Source organism: Tinamus guttatus, unplaced genomic scaffold, assembly GCF_059628265.1.
Source record: "Tinamus guttatus ecotype Peru unplaced genomic scaffold, ASM5962826v1 Tinamus_guttatus_pri_ptg000070l, whole genome shotgun sequence".
NCBI classification, from domain to species: Eukaryota; Metazoa; Chordata; class Aves; order Tinamiformes; family Tinamidae; genus Tinamus; species Tinamus guttatus.
In genome coordinates, this window is record NW_028288604.1 from 2,354,656 (window position 1) to 2,368,698 (window position 14,043).

A 14,043-nucleotide genomic window follows, 5' to 3' on the forward strand; every position below is an offset into this window, starting at 1 on the left:
AGGAGTGTGAACGTTCCCAGTGCTCAAGAATACACTGGAATTGGTGTCTATAGATTTATCTGCAATGGAGGCAACGCCACAGGCCGCACACGCAACACGACTACGCTGGGTTGCCGCGCTGTGCTCTTACTTAAAAGCAAAGCTGCACTGCACAGAAGGGCTCCCGGTGGCCCCCGTCTTCCGTGCAATGACTTCACTTCACAGACGGGGATAATTTGGGCCTGGCAGCGCCGCGGTGCCAGGCAGACGCCATGAGCAAACCAAATTAGCTTCACCTGGCGCCTCACAAGCCCCTCACAGCCGTGTCCTCTCCCCGTGGCTAATGATGATGTAAGAAACTTTAATAGGAGTCTGATTTGTGCAGGCTGGCTTTAACTTTTTGGGGACAGCTGTGTGAGGAGGCCTCTGGCAACCGACAAGCGAGGACTCCTCGGGGGCGGGAGCAAAGATGTCCACGGCCTCAAGCCTGTGGTGGTGGTTTCACAAACATGGATACACGCTCAGCTCGTGGGGGTCTTCAGGCCTAGGTAGAGGACTTGGTGCTATTGCCACGATTCCTAGTTTAGCCTTTCCAGGGCCTTACCTGGCAACAACTGAAAAAGGCTCAACACTCAGCAAAATAAGCAGTGCTCTCTTGCAGACACATTTATCTTTCTTTCTGAAACATCATCCTCAGCATTAAACCACTACTTCATGTAGCACAGAGTAAATAAAAGCCAACTTCAGACAGTTTACTTGCCGCAGCTCAGCAGGTTTTTGGAAATAAAAAATAATAATAATTTTATACAGGCATTTGTCTGTACCTACAGAAATAATTACACCACAGTGTGCCTAAGAGGGGTATATACACATATGCTTCTCTTCTGGCAGTTCAGTATAGAGGACTTCTATCCAGAAGAGTCAAGTTTGCTGCACCCGTTGGTGCTCTCAGTCTTTCAAATTTGCCTGCAAGTTTGAACAGGGCAACTGCAGTGCTTAAGTTGGTTAAAGCAGCTCAGAATAGATTTGAAATAAATTTTGGCTTTTTCCTAGGCAGGGAGATAATTAACAGGTCATAACTGCTGGGATGTATAGCAGCAAAGACTCTCAAACAATTAAATATATGAGGAATAAAACAGAAAAGTTAAAGGGAGTGTAATTTGTCCAAACTGCACAGTGAAAGGCAAGAACTTTTTGCAGACCATCAACACTAAAGATGTGGCATTCTTAAAATAGCTTGATATCCAGTTATGACCAGAACTATTCTCACCCAGGGCTCCACTTGAGCATGCAGGAAGGGAAGAGCTTATCGGAGAAGAATTTTCTTTCCATGGTGGGAACAACTGCACGATGAGGGGTCCCCACCCAGCATGGGATTCCATCACCAACCAAGGATGCCCTGGCACATGCAGGGGCACTACAGGCTTGTTGGAACCTCTCAGCTTTTATTAATTAGATTCCTGATAGAAGTAATAAAACCCTGTAGCAGAAAGCCACACTGCTCATTCCTGAATTATATAAAATCATTCACCATTTTATGTACAAGTTTTGAATTACAATCTTCAGCTTCTCATCAGAAAAGGAAAAAAAAAAAAGGCCTAAAAAAAGAGGTTTTGGTAGAACTGCACAGTATACAGATGCATATTTTCAATTACACATTATCTTACACAACATGTTCTTTAACAAAAAGCAGAGCCTGTTATCTTTTTAGGAGGCAGTGCCAGACAAAAGTAGCTGTTTCACCTCCATGATCAGAGCAATGGCTTTAACTGGACATAAGAGGACATGGAAGGATTCCTGAATGCTCTGACATAGCTTAACAGAAAAGTACATTTGTAAACAACTTTACAAGAAGTGTCTTATGAAAGTGATAAGCCACTAGAAAGATAAGCTGCTGAATTCTGCTTGGCAGAAATTGCTATACTCTACCTTTATAGCTTTCTATGATATAGAAATTTGCTCACACGAACACCTCACTGAGAAAGCAGGGCGAATATAGTTTCTGATGGAATTAAGAAAGGGGCAATTCGAAGGCAAAAGGCCAAGCTCCAAATTCCCTTTGCACATCGTGAGAACAGCAATACAACCTAACTACTGAAAATGGGAGTGAGTTCAACAGTGTATGGCAGTACAGTACTTATTTTACACTCTGAGACCCTTTTTAATAGAAACTTTGAAAACTTGTGATTGTTAGAAGTGATGTTTGTATTATGTACCATTAAGTTAGCGTTGTGTTCAATTCCACTATTCAAATTAAGTGACTTCTCACATTTAATACTGATTTACTTCAAGCATCTCTGTTTTATGAGAAGGCAAAGCATAAAAACTGTCCTGGCTAAATCATTTTGTGTACGTAATTATCAACCATGCATCTGAAGTCAAGCATTAGTATTTACACCGCTCTACTTCAATCTTGAACATATGTTAAACAAGCTGCTGACCACTGACTGTGTCCATTTTGGTAGATGGACAGATGTATGCAAACAGCAATGCTTTGGATAACTTGTGCTATTCCTAATACTAGAGTTATTTTATCTGCCAATTACATTTTGCTATAAATATGTGTGCCCTTAAGTTGCTCCCAATATCAGTTTCAGCTCACTAATCAAATTATCTGCTAAGGTTTGGGGAATGATAAACCTTCCTTTATTTAAATAAAATGAGGGAAGGGTTTTTAACTCCCAGAGCTTTGCCAGCAATAGATTAATTTTCAAGAGAGAATCACACTGTTCAGCAAACTGTCCTTCATCTTTGTTGTTCACACAAAAGCATTGTATTATTTATGTTTATTATCAGGTAAGCAGAGAGGGAAAGAAAAAAATACTGAGACTTTTATCAGTAATATTTTACCAAGCTCTGCTCATGGCCTCCTATGAACCACCACTCACTTTGCATAAGCACAAATCAAAAGTTAGATTATCCCTATTCTGAGGGTTTGGCAGCTAAATTTCTATTTTCTATTTTCACTTTGCAAAAGTGCTATTAAAAGCCACCCCCAAATGTGTGTGCCAAGAACTTACGAATATACTGAGAAATTATTCCTAAGTGCCTCATTTTTCTGTCAGCTAAAAGATAATTCATAATTCAAATAATCAATATGCGATGAAAACAAATAGTTATTTTCTCCCATGCTTAATGGTAAATAACAATCCCAATCGTTGCATATTCTGCCTCAGTTCATTAAGTGCAATTGTTCAGCCACAAAGGCAGCAGGCATTCTGTGATGGGCTTGCTTTGAACGACGTTCGAATGAGTGGAATAGCTGAGATTCCTGAGAGAGGTCGAAGCCACTTCCCTCATTTTCCTAATAGCTTCCGCTATTTGCATACTCAAGTCCATTTCATCACTTACTATTTAAAATAAATGCATCTCCCCACACCCTTCTCTCCCTATCCAAAGCAAATTTATTTACATTTATTGTAAATATTTTTCAGCAAATAAGGCGTAAGGAAAATCCAATAGACGATATTAAGGCAATGATTTTATAAAAACTTGTCTTTCTCAACTTCCTTCCAAAGATGCTAAAAGCACAAAAGCTTTAAATGTTTTAAACACACTTTCCACACATTTTTCAATTCTTTCATTTACACAAGAGACCAACTTTGCCCAGTGAATCACCTCCACGACTTTTGCCCAGTAATCAGATAAAATTACACACTATTCCCCCCAAGAAAGTAAAGAAAATACAGCCTTTTACTTCAAATATTTTATGAATGCAAGATTACAAGAAACATATTTGTCAAAATGCAGGGCTATCAAGCACTGAACCAAAGATGCTGGCATCAGTTTGACTACCATTTTGCATGTGGGGGGAAAAAAATACACTACGTCTACAGGTAAAAGGCATCACTTCTGCATCATGATTACTCTGGTCAGCCAACATCATCTTTGCAGCTTGGTGCATGTTTAAATCCTGAAAATAACTGCTATTGTAAATCTGTTTGAGATGAGACACTAGAACAAAACCATTCTTGAACAGGAAAGTTTTTGTTTTGCTCTTATCGAGGTAACATCAAGAACTAAATACAAGATCTTACAATTTAGCAGCCACTTTAACACTTGTTAGGCTAGCCTTCACACAAGGAGCATGCATACAGGCACCGCTTACTGCACTTGCTTTCAGTTGAGGGCTGTTGATTCAAGTCACTGTCTTCTCACCTGATTTGATTAACCTGTTGAACTGAATGTTCACCAAAGGAAAATTAAATGATGTTATAAGTGTAGCAGACAAATACAGACCACACCAAGAAGCTAACACTCATGAGTTGTCATAATAAGGGATAATAAAAAAAAGGTCAGTCTTTTCTGTGCATATTTTTCATTGAAAAGGTCCCAGGGAATCATGATGTGCCTGGCCGTTTCTGTTGCTGATTTCTGATGACCTCTAATTGTTTTTTGCATTGCTGATAGTAAGTTGAGAGACTTTTGTTTTCATCTAACAGCTTTTTATGTTCTTGTACCAGACGGGATGTATTTTGCTGGTCTTTTTCATCCTGGTCCAGTTCTGCTATTAGTTCTTGTCTATAGTTTAAGAAGAAGAAAAAAAGCTTTGTCATATATATATTCTATTTATATTTGCAGGCAGGCAGCTTCATGTGTTTACATCATTATTAATTAGTCATGGCTAGTGATATTTTCTCCAAAGAAATTACTCCACATGCACAAATCTTATTCTTTGCCACAGTCTGAAGAAAAGTGCTCTTTCAAAACTAATTCACATATCAGATTTAAAATTGCTGAAAACCACAATCTCAGCCACTAAAGTTATCCTTTCTATAAAGGATTTCAAATGCTATTCTACAGTTTACATTACAGTACCTAAGAATCCACATAGGAATTTATAAATGTGTTCAAGTCTAATTGATTAACCACATGTATATTGAAAAACTTAAAACTTCAACTTAAAAGGAAGATCTACAATTCTGTTAACTTTACAGTAAAACGCTTTTCTATTTGAAGCTGAACTTCTTAAAGTTCAGCAGAAAGCAAAAGCAAGCAGAATATTTTTACAACTGTAATTTCAGCTCATTAGTGCAATAAATGGTCAAAATGTTTTAGTAACTATTGTAGGGAAACAAATTGTCTACTTTTGTTTATTTTAATCTCAATAAAATGATGATGTTGCAGTTCTGTTTTTTTTCCCCCTCTCTGCATAAATTGCTCTTGCTCAGAACATTCAGTATTCACTTACAGAACATTCAAAGAACACTTCCACACTTGCAGCCATCTCAAAAATTGTTACAACTTCATCATGTAAATGTTCAAGGCTGTAGCAAAACGATTCTGTGCTGAACAAACTCTCACAGTCTAAGTTAATAAGCTCTGCTAGAGCAGCAGTTGTTTGGATCCTGGAAAAAGCACTGCAGGAATTTCAGTAACTTTTCACTGGAACACTGTTTGCATGCTGCACTTTTTAAAGCAGTCAAAAGCAGAATGAGGCAGATCTCTAAAATGGTTATTTCAGTTAATTTATGCCATAAGTGTTTGGTATATTTTTAGTAAGGTTGCTAAGAATTATCCTACAAAACTGCTGTAGGAAGTAGAATGCCTTTTGTTTTACCCTTCTTTTATGAGGTGACAAGAAGGCAAGCTGCTAACAGTATTTTAGCAAGAAAGTAGTAGAGGAGAAAGTTAATCATGTTAATTAATTGTTGCCATATGATTGACATTACTGTTAATGAAAACTTACTAGTTCAACATTTACAAAATAATTAACTATCTCAAAAAGCACTAAATACACTAGTTACCCTTTCAGGTAATACCACTCTTTTTGTTTAACACATAACTTGTTTCTGACTAAGAAAAACAACTTGGGAAAACTGTTCCCTGACCTTAGGGCAGAAACAGGGGATGCAGAACACAACAGCCAGTACTGCAAACTGCACTTCTGGTTCAGCAATAGCTTTGGGCCCTCTACAACAACACCCACAAACATTTGTTTAATACATATACAGTTCTACTAAGATCTAAAGATGACTTCTGGTGCACAGGGTAACAATATACATAATGACTTTCAAACAGAAAAGGTCTTCGCAGAAACACACAGGACACGCGTTGATGTTACTGTTTTGCATGTGATTGACAAAAGCCAGACACACGGTGAAGATTTTCTGCCAAATAGGGGACAGTGACATATTAGCCACAATTCTATAATAAATTATCTAAACAATTATCTACAGATTACAATGGAAAACTCTTGACAGTGAAATAAAATTACAAAGTTCTTTAACAGAGGACATCTTTAACTTGATACACAGATATGTGGCACACTCTTTAAAGCGGAACTCATCCAAAAGGAAAATCCTGATGTTGATTAGAACTTTGAATTACTTGCTCTGAAATATCATACACGGTCAGAAACTCAGTATTTTCAAGATTAAGTCTACCAAACAACCATACTCTATGAAATGTGACTTCATAAAGCCAAAAACAATGCTCTCAAATAATTTAGGGTGAAGGAAGCAGACAGAAGAACAAAAAAGGATCAAAACATTTCACTTACTTCCTCTGCAACAGCAATGCGATTTCTGTCTGAACTTTCATATACTCTTGTGCCATTTTACAATGCTGTTCAAACACAGCCATAGATTCTTTGGAGTTTGGACATGGTGCTAGAGGCTGAAAATAAATCAGACATGTTAAAAACTAATCAACTGATATCCCAAAACATAGTGTGTTAGAATGTGTCTGAAATATATTTGTATCAACTTTTAGAAACTAGTAAGCTTTTTAAAAATAAGTGTTAAATCATGCCCTGGAAAATTTTATAGCACTGATGTCAAAGCTGACTCAGACCTCAAACCTGCAGTTACTAATCTCAAACTCTTTTTGTTAACAAGGAATAATAATCGGAGTAGTGTTGGATCACACACAGAAAAAACAAAGTGAACATTCACTCAATAACACTCAAGTAAACAATGTCTTATTTTGACAGACAAAGTCTGATTTCACTTGGTTTTAGGGATCATATTTCCCAGGGTTTGTTTTTAGTAGCTTGATCAAATCTGAGTCAACCAATCTCAGATTACATAATATATTTTTTTTTAGCTTTGGTCAAAACTTAGACAGGATGTAAACATGTGCCACTATGTTTCACCTCACAATTCATGCTTTAAACTTTAATGTGAATAAAAATATCTACTAAAGCATTTATTACCTGCAACTGGTGATCTAATGTAAGATACGCCATTGGGATGGAGTTATCTGACCCATTGGTCTCTGTAACAATACCAAGAAAGCTTCAATATAGTATCAAAATGAGTAAATCTGATTTTTAAAGGACATGAAAAATACTGAAACATTTCAAATATGTACAATCTGAATGTGGAAAGGCAAATGGAAATATCAGCGTTCGAAATCCAAGGCAGATGACTTCACTTGTTTTTCTGATAATGTTAAATGCGAACTTCAAATGTATGGTCTACCACACCAAGAAGAAATAAAGACTAATGTTATCAATCTACATTTCTAGAAGCCATGTAACAGCACAAAGATTTAAGAAAAATACTATTTCTGTACAGTTTGCAATCTTGCTCTCTGTTTATAAAGAAAAAAATTGCCATTCCATTCTTGTTTATGAAGGATCAGCCAGCCAGCCCGTGCATCTAATGATTTTAAAATTAGAAGCTATGCAAACCAGCTCTGCCAAAATAAAATAAGCACAACCCCCTGCTCGGTTTTGAAACCTACTCCCTGTGAGGATTGCAAATATCTTCCTCACGATATGCTCTGGGGCATCTTCTTTGCTTTGCAGAGATATTTTGTGGGTTGCAAGGAACCCAATAACCAATCCATCATCTCTTGGGCTTGGCCATTCTCTTCTTACACTGCAGTTCCACTGGGTTTCTCTAGTTCTTTCATTCCAAATATGTTTCTGAATTATGGATTTTATCTTTTGGTAAACCACAGTCCAGGGAGCACAAGGTTACAGTTAAGCTTTAAGAAACACAGGAGTAAAGTTACACTGAGAAACTACTGCTTTCATAGCTGCATTACTTCTACCAGGGGATCATATGGAGGAGGGTAGGTGGGGAAAAAAAAGGGGCTGCTTACCCATACCCCAAAAGCACCTGCCACACAGTAGTCGTGGTAGAGAAACTAAGGTGTTGCCCTCAAAGACTATGCTATCTCCAAGAGCAGCTTCAAAAGGAAACAGAAATAAGAGAGTGGGAATGGAGAAACAGTGGTTAAGGGCATGCTTGTAAGGAAACTGGAAGGTGGTAGAGAAGAAAAAAAAAAATCCTAAAACCAAAGACTTAATCACCACAGTGTCTTAAATCAGAAAATACAAGTCCTCCCCTACATTAGACATTTGCCATGTACGGCACACTGCTACAGAAAAGAAATTAGTGCAATGTTTCAAATACATCAAGACATGCAAAATACTTCAGACTACATTCTGGATTGCTTCAAGTCTGTGTCACAGAACTGTAACTTTTCTCTACGATTGTCCAGATTTGACCTTGCTCTCCTTTTATCATTCTGCTTCACTAATTTAACAGTGCTATCCCTTTTACAAAAAAACAAACAAGCAAACAAACAAAAAACCCCAAAACCCCCGAAACAGAACTATTTCTTTGTTCAGAAATAGGATTTTAAAAAAATAAACACAATCTTTTGTTCATGGACTGCATAAACCTAATCTGGAAAAAATAAATGCATGTTCTGCATTTTTCTAGGTGTGAGGCATTTTTGTGTGGAAGAAAGTTGCCACAGCAATGGACCTGACTTAACCTAGCTCTGTGCTGCTTTTAAGACCAAAGATTCGGGAGGTGCTGCCTTTTCAGTGACAGAGTATCAGCAGCTCTCAGTTCCCCATGACCTCCTGATTCAGCTCATGTGTAAGAGCTTGTCTCTGTGCAAGGCAGCAATCCCTGCCAGTGCACACTGCCTAAAGAAACCCAGAGCCTAAGTTGCACAAACAAGGACATGGGGCAGAGGGTTTGAGGATTATGCGTTAAAAGGCAGAGTGTGAGATTGGGAAAAATAAGAATGGATAGAAAGAAGGAAGTGTGGAAACAAAATACAAGAGGATGTTCTCCTCACACTGAAACACTAGAAAAAAGAAAAATGCATATCTTGTATACATGATCACTCTATATTTGCTTAAATATATGCTGGGGCAATATCAGTTGAGATGAGAGTTACCATTTTGCAGTTGGTTTACAGGAAAAGAATGACAAAGTCTCATCAGCCCAAACATGAAATAGATCACCAGAAAAAGATTTCAGAATTTAAGTCACTTAACAACCAGAGACTAACATCCACATTTTCATAGCAGAAGTGTAATTCTTATTTATATTCTAAAAATAAATTTGTAGGGATCCATCGCTTCAATGCAGTCCAGGATCAATCCTTTTCATAATGATGTGCATTATGACTTTTAAAATTGAATTAAGCTATATTTGCTCTTACGCATATTTCGTTAAGGGGTGCAAATGTTAAATTCTGAAAACACACTATTGATTCATTTGAAAACAGTGACTTGTGTGCATGTGTGTATTTTTGTTTTAGAACACACATAAAAACAAAATTAATGTATTCTAGCTCACACTCAGCTAAGGAACAATTCATTCCAGAAGTCAGAGCAACGAAAGCTTTATCTGTGCATTCACAATACAAATGCACAAGAGTAAAATGCTGCGGGAGGTCTATTCCCCTCACTCCTTATACACAAGTAGCCATAAAATGGTGCTCAGAGATCTGCACTAAATTGCAGCATCACTGTACGTGAACAGTAATTTGTCATAGGGAAAAATATTGATGAGTGTATGTAACAATATAACCCACATTAAAAACTCTTACATTCAGTACGCAAAACAAAGCAATTATTTTAAGACTAGATTTAAGCAGTACTAAAACAAACTGGCACTTTCACCTGCTTACTTTTATTAATGTCTACACACACACACAAAAAATCAAATAAATATTTATTACTTTTTACAGATTGTAAGTTAACTAATGTACAAAGCATCACCTGCATCATCAGGTGTCCATGGGTTACGAGTTGGCTTTTCAGAGGTTGGTCCCGAGGTAGTGATCATTCTCACACTAGGACTAGATGACCTACTGCTGTTTCTACTCTCCTGCAATGACAAAAGATGACAAACTAAAATGACAATGAAAGCCAAAAGAAGATTGTTCCAAGTGTTTGTTTTACATAACAGCACTAACATGACAAACTAACTTGAAGAAATTTGAATCTACATTTCTCCCAGTGTAGTGTGGGGTGGGATGTGTGTGCGAAGGGGCAAGAGTAAGAAACATTTTACCCTGAAAATATTTCAAATAGCTTGATAAACTTTACATGCATTACAGGGATAATTTCAGCCTCATTTCTACTCAATCTTTACCACATAAAAAGAAATAGAAATTACTTTTCTATTTAGCATAAGGAAAAACAATGTTGCAATGACATTACATCTAATGATTTCCACAACTGCTTAGTAAAACATATTGCCTCTGTAATATAAGAAAAGAATAAAGTTCCTTTTTGGTGTGAATCAATATATGGCACTACACTCAACTGAATGCAGCGTAGTTTTGTAATTCTCTACCAGACCTCAATGTGTTAAATCTACAGGCTTTGTTATGATTCCTGTGTTGACTCTAAGGGGATACGATTCATTTTCAGAAAACATGAAGAAGTAATTAACCAAAAAGGAACAACAGAATAAAGCAAGGAAGTTAGAAAACAAGGAAAATTTCTCCTTTTCATTCAAAACTAAAACAAAAATCTGTCGGAATTTCTTCAACATACAACCTGACTTCTCAAATCCTTTTGTTTCCCAAAGTATGGGCTCTAATAGGTTAGACTTGGTTATTCTACCCATCTTCCTTTTCAAAATAGTTATTCACAATAGATATCCTTATATTTTATATAGCCTTCCACTGACATAATATTAACATAGTAAAATATGTGACTATAGACCTCGCCTTTCAAGTCTTCCAGGAAAAACTGTAGTCAAGAGAAAAGACACTGTTAAAATGCACCTGTTTTAAGTATGATGCATTTATCATGAAATGATTAAATGTTCCTCTTTAAAAAAAAAAAAAAGTGCTCAAATATACATTACCTGGAAGTTGGATTTCTTTATGGCTCTAATATCCAAATATCTTTGTTTTTTAGAGATTTTAGTCAGCCAAATAACAATCTAAAGACTAACAAGGCTCTACACACCAAAATATCTATTATTCCAACTATATTAGAGTAGATTTCTCCTGTAATTGCTTCAGTTTAAAGGGCTAGGAAAACACAATTAAACTGCACACATGAGATCTATAAACAGTAAATGACCAGACTTTCTAAATGAAGTATCTTTATAAGAACAATAATTTAAATCCCCTGGGTAAAACACAGAAGTCAGAAACATGGCTCAATTATTACCTTTTCAGAGCTTTAAAAACTGTTTAAAAAGCAAACCTTATTTTGCAGCAGTTAATACTGTTCCAGTACTGAACACTTTAGGCTTGCTTACTTACGCACCGACAAAAAGTTTGCAAACCTAAGGTGTTCCACTTCTGTGCAAATAATTTTTAATTATAAAAGAGAGACTATGTTAATTAATATAATTTACTTATATACTTCCTTGTGCTATTTAATCTTTCCAGCTGAGTTCGGTCTTCAATTATTGAGGAAACCCATATATGTGAATGCAATATACACATATTGTCAAGAGAAATACGTGTATTCATAAATACAGAGAGTAAGTAACAAGAAATGCCATAAAAACAAAGGAATTGCCAAACTGGGAAAACAATGTATCAGTTAGCCTTGTATTCGTTCTTTGACAGAGCCACTGCAAGAGGTATCGAAAATAGTAATTTCCTTTCTATTAATCATTTAATGTTTTAGAAGTCAAAAACAGGGCAATATACTATCAGTATTCTACAGAAATTTCCAGATGGGATAAGTGCATTAGTTATCCCTAAGAAGCTTTTGTCTTGAAGTCTTTGTTGACACTAGAAGATGTGCTACCTGTTTACTGCCAGCGTGCTCAGATGTGAATGACAAACACACTTAGGTGATTGACGTCAAAGACTGTAAGATGGAGCAAACATATTTAACAGTATCAGTCGTTTTCTTTAAGGGGGGGAAGAAATAGTTGAACATCCATAGTAGATGGCAAAGCAGACCTACAAAGTACTCTAACTCAAGTAACTTAGCAAAAACCGTGGACCTAGACTGTTTATTGAACTAGATCGTTTTGTTCCATCCACAGAATAAACCCATTTCCTTGATAGCACTACTTAGATGAAACTATCAGAGCTAGAATAAAGGATTCTTATATAAGGCACATTTATATAGGATCACAAAACCTACGGGAAGTTCCCCCAAATGCCCAGGTGTTTGGTTTTCACGTTTGAGTGTGAGTGTTGAGCAGGATGCTTTGTGCCTCCTGCAGCTCTACCAGGCTGTGCCGCCTGCCCTGACACCAGCCCCTCTGACAGCTAATCCCTGGCCATTCCGTAGCAAGCAATTTCTCTTATCCTTTCACAAATACCTTTTCATCCTTGCTTCCTCTAGGTATCTCCATACCCTCAATGGACCTTTTGTAAAAACCTCACCTGGAAAGCACTGTGTGTTAACAGTTCATTTCTTCAGTTTCTGGTAATAGTAAAAAAACAGGTTTTATGCAGGTTATAAAACTCAAGTTAATCTCCTATTAACCTAAAAAGGTTTTGAGAAATGAGAGAAAGGGATAAGCAAAATAAACAGACTTCCCTTTCTCTATTTTCTCACCTTTAGTGAACGTTTTGGCTTAAGACAGAGTCCTCTTAGGAGCTCCAGAATCTCCTTCCTCCCTCACCCTTCCACAGGAGGCTTTGCTTATGGGAGCACAAAGTCTTCTGTCTGCTCCTTCCCACTGCCTCAGAAATTACTAATTAACCCTTTTGTTCCATTTCCTTTGTCAGGGCACTCTCCAAACATATTTGCCAGGTCATCAAACTCATGTTACGTTGTCAGCTTCTTAGTTTCTATCTCTCATAGATATACAGACTTGAGAACTTGGGTCACTCTGAGAAATAATTCCTCCTCTAAGAAAGCTATTATTTCCCATTTAAACAGGTAAACAAATCAACAACAACAAAAATACCCCAAAATATCAAACCTAACTGCTACTAGCTCTGCCTTCTCATCTTCTGTGCATTTCATCTTCCTATGAAAGAGAATGGGGGGGAAAGAAAAAAAAGTGCATCCGTGACCAATTGAATAATCTCACTGACAGAATGATTCATCTATATAATATCAGATTCCACAAATTATCTCACTTAACTTGCATGCATGTGGGCACGCACAAAGCTTCCTAATGTACTACTCCTCTACTGCTCGATACACCGTTTTCTTTAATGTACCGTATCTTTTGTATCTCAAAATAAACTGTAAGAGTTCAGGTCTAGCACCAGTTCTTACCAAAAATACCAGTTTAAAAGAGATGGTTTTAATATTAAGAGAGTCCTGTGAACGACGACATAACAAAAAAATGCCCAATTAAAAATGTGTAGACAAGAAAACGGGTGTCTTAATAATAATCTGACCACAAGCTGCAATTCTTTCAGGATTATGCCAAATACGTTCCTCAGTGTATTGGTATGAAATACCACATTCTGGGAAGATGATTCTACCCAGCCTAGCCATGTTCATCAAGGCACTGAAAGCTTTTACGGCTGCAGTTTGGAGCCAGCACATTTCCTTCTTGGTTATCAAAGTGTTCAGGCAAGAAAAGCAGTGTGACCAGAGAAATACAGGACTATTCTGTGAGCTTTAAAAACAAGCGTACAGGCAAATCAGAAGACAGGTGAATCGCTTCAGTGGAAACGGAACATTTTACATGGAAAAATGAGTATCACAAAATATGGATGGGAAAAGATGGAAATAAAGATTACAGAAAGGGTAGTCTGTTCTGCTCTGGTCACCTGGAATAAGGTTCAACCTAAGGTCATCAAGTCCTACACAAATCTTAAAAAAAAAAAAAAAAAGGGCACTTAATGCAGATGTATATTTTCAACACAGTTTCTCTAGGAGGACTGATTCAATGGTTGAAAAAGAACTGGTTTCATACA

At 37.0% G+C, this 14,043-nt stretch overlaps 1 protein-coding gene across 4 annotated transcripts in view; it reads right to left on the bottom strand.

The window, feature by feature from the left end:
- Positions 1 to 3,670: 3,670 nt before the first annotated feature.
- Positions 3,671 to 14,043, bottom strand: part of LOC104575445 (mitogen-activated protein kinase kinase kinase 7) — a 32,130-nt gene continuing 21,757 nt past the window's right edge. For 2 of the 4 annotated variants that reach the window (XM_010222786.2, XM_088519768.1), the window contains 5 exons: positions 9,956 to 10,064; positions 8,032 to 8,118; positions 7,136 to 7,197; positions 6,482 to 6,597; positions 3,671 to 4,500 (listed from right to left, as the gene is read on the bottom strand). In XM_010222786.2, coding sequence (XP_010221088.2) covers positions 4,320 to 4,500; positions 6,482 to 6,597; positions 7,136 to 7,197; positions 8,032 to 8,118; positions 9,956 to 10,064 — 555 coding nt within the window. In that variant the 3' untranslated portion in view covers positions 3,671 to 4,319. Of the gene's footprint in view, positions 4,501 to 6,481; positions 6,598 to 7,135; positions 7,198 to 8,031; positions 8,119 to 9,955; positions 10,065 to 14,043 lie in introns of those variants that run through there. The other 2 variants (XM_088519769.1, XR_015913095.1) reach the window with 2 other exon arrangements.